Below are 13,809 nucleotides of genomic sequence, written 5' to 3' on the forward strand. Positions count from 1 at the left end.
CAGCAACTTTTTTCATGACACATCTCCAAAGGCAAGAGAAACAAAAGAAAAAATGAACTTGTAGGACTTAATCAAGATAAAAAGCTTCTGCACAGTCAAGGAAACAGTAAAATAAAATCTAATATGTTTTTTAAAATTTTCTACTCTTTTGGGAGCTAATTATTCCCCTTTTTAAACATAATGTTATTTCTCCTTTTCTCTCTCTTTGACCAGTTTTGCCAGACTTTTTCTATTTCATTTTTTAATCTTTGTTTATATAATTAATTTTATTAAACTTTTCATTTTTTGTTGTATTTATGTAATTTTCCTAAGCTTTTCATTTAAAAATATGTTATTAACATTTAAATTTGTCATTATAACCTTCTTTCTACGTTGGGTTTACTGATTGATGGGGTTGTAATAGAAGGGGGTTATTCCAACTTGTGATTGCAAAGCATTGCTTCAAGGGGAAGTCTGTGCATTGTTGGTGGGGGTATAAATTGGTGCAGCCACTGTGGAAAACAGTATGGAGGTTCCTCACAAAATTAAAAATAGTACTGCCATATGATCCAGCAATTCCACTTCTGGGTATTCATCCAAAGACAATGAAAACATTAATTTAAAAAGATATATGCATCCCTATGTTCATTGTAGCATTATTTACAGTAGCCAAGATACAGAAACAACCTAAGTGTATGTCAATGGATGAATGGATAGAGAAGATGTGTATATACGCAATGAAATTTTGCTCAGCCATAAAGAGGAATGAAATCTTGGCATTTGCAGCAACACGGAGGGATCTTGAGGATATTATGCTAAGTGAAATAAGTCAGACAAAGACTAATACTGTATGATTTCACTTATATGTGGAATCTAAGCAAATGAACAAACAAAACAAAACTCATAGATACAGAGAACAGATCTGCGGTTGCCAGAGGGGAGTGGGGGTGGGGGGGGGACTGAGTGAAGGTAGTCAAGAGGTGTATACTTCCAGTTATAAAATAAAGAAGTCATGGGGATGTAATGTTAGCATGGTGACTATAGTCAATAATATTGTATCACATACCTGAAAGTTGCTAAAAGAATAAATCTTAAAAAGTTTTCATTACAAGGAAAATAATTTTGTAACTTTGTATGGTGACAGCTAATTTTGTAACTTTGTATGTAACTAGACTTATTGTGGTAATCATTTCTTAGAGTACACAAATATCAAATTATTATGGTATATACCTGAAAGATATAATGTCATATGTCAATTATAGCTCAATAAAAAATTAAAATTTAAAAATAAATGAGAGCTAAAGATATGAATTAAATCTGTCCCAATTTAAGATATTAAGACATATACATGTGCACTTACACATGTGCTGCTTTTATTCTAATATCTTAAATTATCTATATTTGATATAGCACTTATTCTCAAAGTGGTTTCAACATGACTGTTCTTCCTGTATCATCATGTAAAATATAGTTGCCTAATTACTGAGTAAAATGATCATGAAAATAATAGAGAACAATGCTGATAAATTTTTATGTGTCAAAAAGTTTATTAGAAAGCAAAGAAGCAACAAAACATAAGAAATTTGCTCTTTTAGAAACTACATAACTGGACCCCTAGGTCTAAGAGTATAACTGAATCCCAGGTTAGAGGGTATCAAATCAGTACTGCACAGGAGTTACAGATAATATTCACTTTATTAGGAAGGATAATCTAGAGCCCAAAGTGATAAGGAAGAAAGAGAAATTTAGAGGAGTGGGATAATTTTTTTGCTGATGGATTACAAATTAATATCCATATTTGGCACCAGTATTGAAAGGAAAAGATAATAATGGAAGGAGCTTAACATGAACCAGAATGTGCTCAGAGTCCATGGGGACTCATGTGGCTCAACCTGTTGAATGAGATCAACCAGACTCCATGTATCCTAATGCTTAGCACAAAGGAGGGTCCACATCTGTAGGGCAGGAGGTAAACAGAGATGGTAGTCATAGGGCAGGGGGCTCAGCAGCAAGAGGAGGCACAGCACATGGGGCGGGGGCAGGTGGAGATGACACAGGTGGGGCGATAGCAAGTGGTGTGGCAAGAGACCCGGCCACAGACTGGGCGCAGGCAGCAGGAGGGGCAGCAGCAGGAGGGGCGGCAGCAGCTGGAGCCACAGCAGCTGGAACCACCGCAGGAGGGGTGGCAGCAGCTAGAGATGCAGCAGGAGGGGCGGCAGCAGCTGGAGCCACAGCAGCTGGAGCCACTGCAGGAGGGGTGGCAGCAGCTAGAGATGCAGCAGGAGGGGCGGCAGCAGCTGGAGCCACAGCAGCTGGAACCACCGCAGGAGGGGCGGCAGCAGCTGGACACACAGCAGCTAGGGCGGCAGCAGGTGGTCCTGCAGCAGGTGGTCTGGCAGCAGGGTGGGGCGGCAGCAGCTAGAGATGCAGCAGCTGGGCCTGCAGCAGCTGGAGCCACAGCAGCTGGAGCCACCACAGGAGGGGCGGCAGCAGCTAGACACACAGCAGCTGGGGCGGCAGCAGGTGGTCCTGCAGCAGGTGGTCTGGCAGCAGGTGGTGGCAGCAGGTCTCCTGGCCACAGCCCTGGTCAGAGCAGACGGAGCCACAACAGGAGTTGACCATGGTGTTAGAGGTTAGAGGTTCTGGGTGAGTTTCTAAAAGAATGAGGTTCTCAAGTGTGATCTCTCCCTGCCCTCTGTCACTTTTATACCCTGCTGAGGGCTACTGTGACCATGTGCAGGACTCTTCACGTTGTTTATCCTAATAGAAAATCGGTTAGTTTTAGTAAATTAGATAATTATGTTTATCTGGTAAATATACCTATATATAGAAAAGGCTCCATTTCCTTCTTCTGTTGTACTGTGCTATCTGATTTGGTTAAAACCAAGTGAATCAGCTCCCTTATTTCTTTCCTTGTCTGAGGTGTCTTCCAAAGTAGACCCATCCCATGACATTGTCTCATGGGATTTCATAAGTATTAAATCTTCATTTACATATTTAATTCCTGGATAGTATGTTGAGAATGGATTTTATAATGACTAAATCTGCTGTCAAAGCGGTTAACAACAAGTCATATGAAAATGGTAGTAGGAAAATAGAATGAAAGCCATTGTGGGGGGGGGCAGCCCCTTGTGTGCAGTAGGGAATACTGTGATTCCTTTGGAGTTCATGGATGGCCAGTGAGGATAAAGGATCCTAACAAAGTTCCTATCTGTTTTGTGTTATCGAATCTATTCAATTTGAAAGTTATGATGCAATGATAGTAAAAACCCATTGGCATGAATAGGTCCTTTTAAAAGTTATTAAATTATTATGGACATGTTCTTCAGAGATAGGGTACCATAAAGGAGTATTTTTTCTCTTATTTTGGTGGATGAACAGACTCAATAGAATATGTATGTCGAATATTTTCTTCTATTCTGAGCTTTTGTCTGTCAAGAAGTTATGTTTGAGGTATTTTGCTTGATATAAATGAGATCTAAGCGGTTAAGCTTTAATCTGTGTCCTATAGGCACTTGAATAAGACGAGACACATATGTAGGGGTTTGGCAAGCATATAGGATGTTGTGTGATAAATAACAATTATGCATTTAAAACTGTATACTTATGAAATATGAGATAATACTAATAGTTACTATTTTTGAGTGCCTGTTGTTTGTCAGGAATTTTTTTGAGTCTTCTTTGTTACCTTGTTTGTACTTCACAAGGGCTCTAAGAGGTGGTCACAATTTTTCTTAATTCTTCAGACATGAGGGAATTGAGGCTCAGATAGATTGAAGTCATATAGTCAGTAGGGAAGATGGATCTTTCTTAGAAGTTTCTAAAAGGTATGAGGAGTAATAATCCCATGTCCTTTCTCATACTGTTTCATTTGTGTAAATGTGCTTTCTCCCTTGTCAATTCAACAAACTCTTGCTCATACGTAAATGTCTAGTCTGGATACCAGCTCATCTCTAATGTCTTTCTTGACATCTACCACATTCAAAATGAATCCTCCTCTCCCTTTTCCTCCAAGATACCTGTGCTATAGGGTATCACACTCTATCATAATTGGTTTATATCTTTCCCCCCCATTCCTTCTATATACTCCATGAGGTCAGAGATTGGCTTATTCATATATATAAACATGGTGCCTAGCAACTGCTCTGAATGAATGTTAGTTGAGTGAATGTGGAATTTATTGAAAACATAGGACATTTACCCACTCTTTATCACACTGTAGATAATCCAGATGGATGGAGAAAAGAAAAACACTCAGACAATGGGGATATGATTGAATTGGGGTCTATTTTTGGCCTCTGATGGAGTAAATGACTTGTCTGGTTGGTAGGTATAGGATGGTAAAGAAAAGTAATAATCCACTGCTAAAATGAGACTGCAAAGATATTCCTGAATTTAAGCAAAGAAAATGGATACTATATCATCACACAGTTGGGTGAAAGGTGTGAAAGAACATCTAGGCTTTTGAGATATTATTTGCCTGGGGGTGGGGGAGTGACAGGCAGCAGGAAGAAAGTTTAGGTGGTGGTTTGCAGGGTAGGTATGAGAGATGAATGCCTGTCTAGGTTGGTAGTAATGGGAGCAGTAAGGAGGATAGTGATGGAATAGCACTTCAAAGAGAGTCAACCAGGATCACTTACAAAATGGGCAATAGAGGTAACAGGAGACCTCATTTTTTTTTAAAGATTTTATTTATGCATTTGACAGAGAGAGAGAGACAGCCAATGAGAGAGTGAACACAAGCAGGGGGAGTGAGAGAGGAAGAAGCAGGCTCCCAACAGAGGAGCCTGATGCGGGGCTCAATCCCAGAACGCCAGGATCACGCCCTGAGCAGAAGGCAGACGCTTAACAACTGAGCCACCCAGGTGCCCCAAGGAGACCTCATTGTTAAAGAGGACTCAATAATTTAATATTTTTCAATTATATACACATACATTTTGTAATTAAATTCTGATAGTGAAAAGATAACCATTTGTAATAAAATATGTTTTAAAATCTCACCAGAAACAAAATAAAAAGACAAATGAGTGAATGAAAAAAAAATACTTGCAATTTATACCAAAGAAAAAGAGCCAATGACCTTAATATATAAAGCGCTTCTAAAATTAGACTGGAGAAGAGGAAAAACCTGATGGAAAAATAAGATACAGATCTGTCTTCATCATATAAAGTTGCCCAGTCTCACATACAGGAATGGGATTGAAATTATACAGGATACCTCTTCTCACCTGTGAGACTGTCAAAAACTCAAAATTTGACAACATTCTCTGGTAGCGAGGTTATGTGGAACTAGGCATGCTCCTCATACCTTTCTTACAAAGATTTGACAATAATTAGCGGCATTATTCTTTGACTCAGCTATCCCAATTCTATAAATTACCCAATATACTCAGGCAAAACTATGAAAACATGTGCAAAATTATTCATGGCACTGCTGTTTGTGAAAACAAAACAACAAGAGCTAGACACAACCTGGGTGTGCTTCAGTAGTGTCGTGGTGAATAAGCTTTGGTGCATCCCCATGACAGAGTACTATTCAGCTGTAAAAAAGGAATAAGGAGTATCTTTATATGCTCCTATGAAGTAATCTCCAGGATATATTGTTAAGAGATGATAAAGCAGATGGAGCAATGTGTCTGTAGTGTTATACAATGTGTCTAAACAAATAAGGGAGGGATGTGGGTGGGGGATGGGCTAGATGGGTGATGGGGATTAAGGAGGGCACTTGCTATGATGAGCACTGGGTGTTACATGCAAGTGATGAATCACTAAATTCTCCTGAAACCAACAGTACACTATATGTTAACTAACTAGAATTTGAATGAAAATTTGGGAAAAAAAATAAATGCTGATGGGTAGAAAAAAGTAAGGGAACACATATAGAAAATGTATTTTCTTATATTACATTAATTTTTTTAAAATGGAGGAACAGAGAAGGAGAAGCGAAAAACAAAACAAAACAAAACAAAAAAGGGGACTTACATTTCCTGCTGAGGAGTCTTAGGGACTGGATTTATCCTTCTGACTGAAGCAACTAAAAAACCAGACAAAATAAATGAAACAATGGTTTTTAGACATTGGCTGTCAGTTCAGAACACTGGTGCCTTAGAGAGAGGAAACAAATGAGGTGATCCCTAGAATTGCCTCAGTTTATTTCTTGAAGCGAGTTTCTGGGGGTGCAGCTCTGGGAGAGAGAATCCGGTAGGGCCTGGTAATCCTCCTGACTTGAGGAGTCAGAGCTGGGATGAAGGAGGTCAAGTCAGCTGTCGTTCACAGCGTAGAGTACCAGAGAGGAAAGCGTTGCACAAAGAACCCTAAAGATCTGCAGAACGTCCATCTGCGTCTTCAGCTGAGTCCTTATGACTGCATGTGCAGAGGAAACTACCCAAAGGCAGAAAAAGAGGTGCCCTGCTCTGCTCTACCTCCATAAAAGGCAAAGGGAACAATTCTTGAAGCTGATACAAGGCCAGAAACAGCCCATGCTCCCATGAACCAGAGTGAAAAACCTTGTAATGCGTGAATCATTGGTTAGAGTACTTTGAATAGTATTTCCTCAGGAGTGGGGCAGATTTTTCCCTAGAGTAAAGGCTGCTCTGATCCCACCTCACACACTTTATAAGCAAGTCTTGAAAGGATTGAATTGTTAAATCAACTTAATTGCATCCCAGAACAATCAATTAATTGGATTCCATCAAAATAAAAAAAGATTCACTTTTCAAAAGATACTGTTTAGGCAGTAACCTCTTTGATATCGGCTGTAGCTACTTTTTTCTAGATTTGTCTCCGGAAGCAAGGGAAACAAAAGCAAAAATGAACTATTGAGATTACATCAAAATAAAAAGCTTGTGCACAATGAAGGAAATGGTCAACAAAACTAAAAAGCAACCAACTGAATGGGAGATGATATTTGCAAATGATGTGTCTGATAAAGAATTAGTATCCAAAATATATGAAGAACTTATTAAACTCAACACCCCAAAAGCAAATAACCCAGTTAAAAAAATGGGCAGATGACATGAACAGACACTTCTCCAAAGATTGCCTATAGATGCTCATCATTATTTACCATCAGAGAAATGCCAATCAGTATTCTAAGGAGATAGCACCTCACACCTGTCAGCATGGTTACAATCCACAACAGAAGAAACAACAAGTGTTGGTACGGAGGTGGAGAAAGGGAAGCCTCCCACGCTGTGGTGGGAATGCAAACATTGGGGGGTGCCTCCACTGTGGTAAGTGGTATGGAGTTTCCTCAAAAAGCTAGAAGTAGAACCATATGATCAAGTAATTGCATTGCTGGGTCTTCTCTACCCTCCCCCAAATACCAAAACACGAATTTGAAACGATACATGCACCCTATGTTTATAACAGCATGGTTTACAATACAATAGCCCATGTACAGAAGCAGCCAGAGTATCCACCAACAGATGAATGGATAAAGAAAATGGGTCTTTATCTCCAATGGGAAAGTATTCTGCCACAGAAGACAATGAAATCTTGCCATTGGCAATGACATTGATGGAGCTAGAGAGCACAGTGCTAAGCAAATAAATCAGTCAAAGACAAATAGCGTATGATTTCACCCATATGTGGAATTTAAGAAGCTAAACAAATGAGCAAAGGGGAAAAAAAGAGAGAGAGAGAAACCAATCAAGAAACAGACTCTTAATTGTAGAGAACAAACTGATGGTTACCAGAGGGTGGGTGATGGGTGAAATAGGTGAAGGGGATTAAGGAATTCACTTGTGATGAGCGCAGGGTGATGTATGGAATTGTTGAATCACTGTCGTACACCTGAAATTAATATTGCGCTATTAACCGCCTGAAATTAAAATAAAAACTTAAAAAAAGATACCGTTTAGGAAATTAAAAGGCAAGCCACACACTGGAGAAAACACTTAACAGAACATATATCTCGCAAAGGATTTGTATATAGAACATATAAGGAATTCTTAACACTGAATAAGAGAAGCAACCCAACAAAATGGGTGAAAGATTTGACTAGACCTTCATCAAAGAAAATACACAGATGGAAAGTCAACCCATGAAAATATGTTTAACATCATTAATCATTAGGAAAATTCACATTAAAACCACAAGATAACATCATACACACTCTAGAATGGTTGACATTAACAGGATTGGCCTTACGAAGTGTTGGTGATAACATGAAGCTGTTGGAACTTCCATATAAGGAAGGAACATAAAATGGCTCAGTCACTTTGTAGGTTTGACTTTGGACTCATGTCAATATTTTATATGGTAATAAACATGAAAAATTTTTAAATCTCAAAATTATTAAAACAACAATAAGGGAACCTAACTGTATATCCAGGCCTAAAAAGCAACTAGCCAAGATAAAAAATAAGCAACTGAAAAACAGTCTTGAGTTTGTTCTCAGTAATCGTGTTGTCGTTAGTATTGGTAATGTTATTCTGAGACTGTTGGACTGACATCATAGAATAAAGAAATGAGTAAAATACATTGGTGTCACTGAGACATTTTTGGCAGGGGAGAAATGAGATTTATAAGTAAGGTATATGAGGTTAAGTGAAAGCCCCGTAGTTCTCAGTAGAAACTCATGACATGGTTTACCATTTAAACACATATTTTCTAGTTGTGAATGCCGAAAAAGCTAAAAGAAAGTGATTTGGTAGTAATGAGCATACATATATTTCAATTTGTGGTCTTAAATACTGTTTCCTCCTAAAGAAACTGGGACTCCTCAGTGAAATGGCTGATTAGAAGTCTGCGGAAGGAAGTGTACAAACAAGTCTGCAGTGTCCTGTTACATGAAAAAGCGACGAATTTTCAAAGATTACTTGATTCATGTCGAAAGGTCTGGGAGGTCAACTTGAAGTTGCTTATTTGAGCATCAGTAGAGGGATATGAACTGGAATGGGTTGATTCACCATCAATTATATTGAAATCCATGAGTTCATATTAATGCAAAATTTTAAAAAACAAAAAACTCTTTTGTCACCTTTGGAGGATGCAGGTAAATAAAGGGAAAGAATCAAATGTTTATTTTATAAATGGCAGGCAAAGGAATACTAGAACTGCAATATCATGATTTTGCTATGCCTAAATGAAATAATGGTCCTAGGCAATGATTAGCAGCAGCTGATAACATCAAAAAAAAGGGAGATAACTGGACAATATGGGCCTCCTGATGGAAAAGCACACCACTATCTATGAAGCTGTTTTTGGGTACTACAGATCTTTTGGGATATAGTCTCCCATTAACAGGTTCAGCCGTTCTCTGGGCTAGTTGTGTAACTTAACTATAGTTATGGGTCTGTGACAAAGGTACATGGGAGAAGTAGTGAGGGGGGCTTGTGTTGTTGGATCACTTCTGCAAGCCCAGAGGGTTCAGGGAAATTTGGGGACTCAAGATCTTCAAGTGCCTCAATCCAGATGTCTCCACCTCATATCTCAGGGTCTCTTTCTCTCCCAATTAGGGCCCTGACCTTGGTATGGCAGAACTACCTAGGTTGAATGAACAACCAGCTCTGGAGCTCTGCTCCTCCTCTGATGAAGTCCTAGCCTTGGTCCTCAGCTTTATTTACCCTCTATGAGACTCAGTTTCTATGCTGCCAGTGAAACCTCTAGCCTCTACATCTGTCCTTTAATCTCTGATTTAGCACCCTCAGCCTTTCATTATGTTTTCCCAAATCAGTTGCTCCCAGCAACATTCAATTTCATTTTCCTTATAATTACTGTTAACTGCTTTCACAGATATATACTATGGAAAAAATGTCCCGGGGAGCATTAATTGCTTACAGGTTTTCCAAAAATTTTTTCTCTAATTTTTATCCATGAATTCCCAAGAATATTTGTTTTACCTAAGAACTTAAGAGACTGCCAGTGAAACCAAAGTTGTGACTAAGGTGGGCCCGCCCTCTGTTGCAAAATTGACAAAGCCATGTTGTCTGTCCTACATGTGTAGTTAAAATATAGCTGTCCAGACTGCGTTAAAAAATCTTTTTTTTTAATTTATTTTTTACTTTTACATTTAAGTTCAATTAATTAACATATAATGTATTATTGGTTTCAGAGGTAGGGGTCAGTGACTCATCAGTCTTTTATAATACCCAGTGACTGCATTGCAAATCTTAAAGAAGAGTACCATCACGCTGAATTTTCATACGGGAAAGTGGTGGTTTATTTTGGCATAGAGTTCTAACATAGGAAAATTTGGGGAATAAGAATTACAAAAGGGAATCCACGGGACAAATAAGAGAGAGATTATAAAAATCTGTAATGTAGAAATACTGAAATCAAACTTCAGCTCCTTGAGCTTGATAAGCTGGTGCCCCAAAGTTAAGGAGAATTTGGGGCCAATTGGTCAATACAACAGTTGGTATGTTGGAAGAAAATTCACAGTTGGATGAAAGAGAGAGAGGTGCAGAAGTAGAATTTGGACTGAGGCCTGAATGTGCTCACAGTGTCAGTGGGACTGTGATGGACTCATTGGAATCACGAGACCCAACTCAGTTGATCAACATTAACCCCACTTCATGTGTTCTAATGGTCAGCACAAGGACAATCTATATCTGAGGGGCAGAGGTAAATCGATATGGTGGTCAGAGGACAGGGGGCTCAGCAGCAAGAGGAGGCACAGCACATGGGGCGGGGGCAGGTGGAGATGACACAGGTGGGGCGATAGCAGGTAGTGTGGCAGGAGACCCGGCCACAGACTGGGCGCAGGCAGCAGGAGGGGCAGCAGCAGGAGGGCTGACAGCAGCTGGAGCCACAGCAGCTGGAACCACCGCAGGAGGGACGGCAGCAGCTAGAGATGCAGCAGGAGGGGCGGCAGCAGCTGGAGCCACAGCTGGAGCCACCGCAGGAGGGGTGGCAGCAGCTGGACACACAGCAGCTGGGGCGGCAGCAGGTGGTCTGGCAGCAGGTGGTCTGGCAGCAGGTGGGGCGGCAGCAGCTAGAGGTGCAGCAGGAGGGGCGGCAGCAGCTGGAGCCACAGCAGCTGGAGCCACCGCAGGAAGGGTGGCAGCAGCTGGACCCACAGCAGCTGGGGCGACAGCAGGTGGTCCTGCAGCAGGTGGTCTGGCAGCAGGTGGGGCGGCAGCAGGTCTCCTGGCCACAGCCCTGGTCAGAGCAGACGGAGCCACAACAGGAGTTGACCATAATGTCAGTGAAAGGAGTGGGGTTCCACAAGTGGGTATAAGTGGGTTTCCACAAGAGTGGTTTCTTGGTTTGAATGTCTCCTCACCTCTGTCCCCTTTTATAGTCTGCTGAGTAGCTGGTTACCATGAGGAACACTCTTGTTGTTTTTCCTACCAGGAAACAATTAGCGTTACAAGTTAATAATTATGTTTATCAAGTTAAATATGCCAATATCTGTGAAAAGCATCATTTTCCTTTTTCTACAGTGTTGTGATTCATTGGACCACATTTGCATTTTTTTCTGTATAATGTATCTTGTAAGTTGGAGCTGTCATATGATATTCTGTTATTGACTTTTTCCATGTGTCCCACTTTTGTGTATGACTCCAGTGATCACATTTTATTTTAATTCCAGTATAGTTAACGTACAGCGTTACATTAGTTTCTCGCGTATGATATTAGTGATTCAACAATTCCATACATCACCCAGTGCTCATCACAAGTGCACTCCTTAGTCCCCATCACCTCTTCACCCAGTGATGAGTCTTTCCTCCTATTTCCTGATGAGCACTCCACCTGATGAGTAGCATGCATTTTTCCAGTCAGAGAGAGAGATTGTTGTTGTGATAATCATCCTTGAAATATGATCGTGGGTTTCATTCTTTTTTCCCCCATGATCATATTTTGAGGATGGTTATTACAGTGCCAAGTCTCTCTCTCTGTCTCTCTCTCTCTCTCTTTTTTTTTTTTTTTGGTCAAAGTGGAAAAATGCATGCTACTGTCAGGTGGAGTTCTGGTAAGGAAATAGGAAAGACTCATCACTGGGGCTGCTTGTGTACAATGGATGGGGAGGACTGAACTGTGTTTCCTGGATGCTTGGAGAGTTGGGGGGTGGTGGTCACAAACAGCAGTCTAAACTCATTGTAGTGACTCTACCTCAAGATGTAGCTTTGACTCATTTCTTTTTGATGAAAGAACCATTTTCAGAAATGAACTTTTTCCTTCAGGAATCTTCTCCACATATAGTATGCTAAAGGTAAGCAGGTTTGATCTTTCTTTTGATTGGCCAACATATGTAACAGATTCTGCACTATATAGAAGATGTTATTTAAAGCATCTTTCTCTTGTGCTCTTTCCATAATTCAAATTCAAGTCAATTCTGCTTAAAGAAGATGTAAACAGATAAGCCTTGCTGTTTGTATAGATACTTAGATATAGTATATTGAAAGGCAAGATTTTGGCAAATATTCAAAGCATCATAGAATTAGTGTACAAAACAAGCATTATGTATTTAAGGCTCATGTACAGACAGTGAGAAATGAGATATTGCGGGTACTGTTTGTGAGTGCTTGCCATGTGCCAGGTAGTCTGCTGAATGCTTTGTAATTACTGTGTTGGTTTTTCTTCTTAAAGAATCCATGAGGTACTCATTATCCCCAAGAGTTCACTAGAGGTGTGTTAGGTTGCTGAGTCCTATGAAGTGTGTGCCTTTGTGCTGTTACATCGCCTTAGAAAGTTCACTCTCCCACATCAACTCAACAGTTCTATATTCTCTCTTTAAGTTCTAGCCCAGAGCACTCCCTCCTCCCTTATGTTTTCCTTGACATTTCTTCTTCTCTTTTTTCCTAAACCTCATCTGCTCCTCCTTTATGTTTGATATCACGTTGTGGAACACTTGAGCTCGGCACATCTGTAACTGGAATGTGATTGTCTGTCTCCAGCTGGATGGAGAAACCTGCAGTGAATGCTTGACCCTTAAAGTATTTTCATCACGCATGGAACAGAGCACGTCATCAGTGGCTTTTTTAAAAAAAATAGTTTCTAGGAATCACTTTTTAAATTTAAATGTTGTTTTGCAATTACGTAAAATATTATGGTACCAAAATAAATTCTACAATGTGAGGCATGATTAAGGAAGTCTTGCTATTTCTGTTCCTTCCCTCTCCTACAGAGAATCATTTTTATAATCTAAGGTTTTCCCTCCCACTGCTATTTTAAGTGTTGAGTCTGTTTGCATTTGCATAGTTGTATCTCCTTTGTTTCTTAGATAAATAGTTGCACACTACATACACTTTGCTTTAACTTGCTTTGTTTCACTTAGCAATTTATCCCAGAATTATGTTATTTCACAGTAGTGTAGTTCAGATATTCATTTCATTGTCAGCCACAAAGTGTCCTATTCTTCTGCCATAATATGATTTATTTAGCCAGCCCCCTATTGATGGACATTTGGGTTGTTTTCAGGCTTTCACTATTAAAATAATACTGTGTACTTGAAAACAAGAGGTCACTTTTTTTATCTTGGGGGTTGTGCATTTGATGCATATCTACCAGATCTATCTTAATAATTATGTGTAGTTATTTCATATTCTTATTTTTTCTTCACATGTTCTCTCTTTAAGCATACAGTGTGTTAGTCTTTGATTTTGGCTTGTGTCTTTATTCTTGCATCATCTTCTGTTTCTGAAGTTTAGCTTTGTAGTTATATTTTCACTGTAACCTTTACCATAATAAAGTGTCCCACTTTGTGTCCTGTAGTGCTTTTTGGTATAAATCTGACTTGTTTGGTATCAAAATTGTGACTTCTGCTTTCTTTTATTTGCATTTTCTGTGATATGTCTTAATTCTTTTACTTTTAAACTTTGGAAACCTGTTGTTTTAGTTGTATCTCTTGTATACAGCAATGTTGGGTTTTTATTTTTTAGC

The 13,809-nt window shown here is 39.6% G+C and overlaps 2 protein-coding genes across 2 annotated transcripts; both read right to left on the minus strand.

The window, feature by feature from the left end:
* Positions 1 to 1,502: 1,502 nt before the first annotated feature.
* On the minus strand, positions 1,503 to 2,636 carry LOC100468434 (keratin-associated protein 4-6). The gene is given in 3 exon segments (XM_034639725.1): positions 1,503 to 2,380; positions 2,382 to 2,538; positions 2,540 to 2,636. Coding segments are annotated over 3 exon segments (618 nt in total). The 5' UTR covers positions 2,602 to 2,636; the 3' UTR covers positions 1,503 to 1,981.
* A 7,484-nt stretch (positions 2,637 to 10,120) lies between these two features.
* Positions 10,121 to 11,178, minus strand: LOC117795388 (keratin-associated protein 4-6-like). The gene has a single exon (XM_034639728.1). It carries the CDS (start codon positions 11,122 to 11,124, stop codon positions 10,582 to 10,584), a length of 543 nt encoding a protein of 180 aa, XP_034495619.1. The 5' UTR covers positions 11,125 to 11,178; the 3' UTR covers positions 10,121 to 10,581.
* Positions 11,179 to 13,809: the final 2,631 nt, after the last annotated feature.

Source organism: Ailuropoda melanoleuca, chromosome 13, assembly GCF_002007445.2.
Source record: "Ailuropoda melanoleuca isolate Jingjing chromosome 13, ASM200744v2, whole genome shotgun sequence".
In the NCBI taxonomy this organism is placed as follows: Eukaryota; Metazoa; Chordata; class Mammalia; order Carnivora; family Ursidae; genus Ailuropoda; species Ailuropoda melanoleuca.

Coding starts and splice junctions, on each gene's coding strand:
- LOC117795388 (XM_034639728.1), bottom strand. CDS start 11,124: ATGGTCAACTCCTGTTGTGGCTCCGTCTGCTCTGACCAGGGCTGTGGC.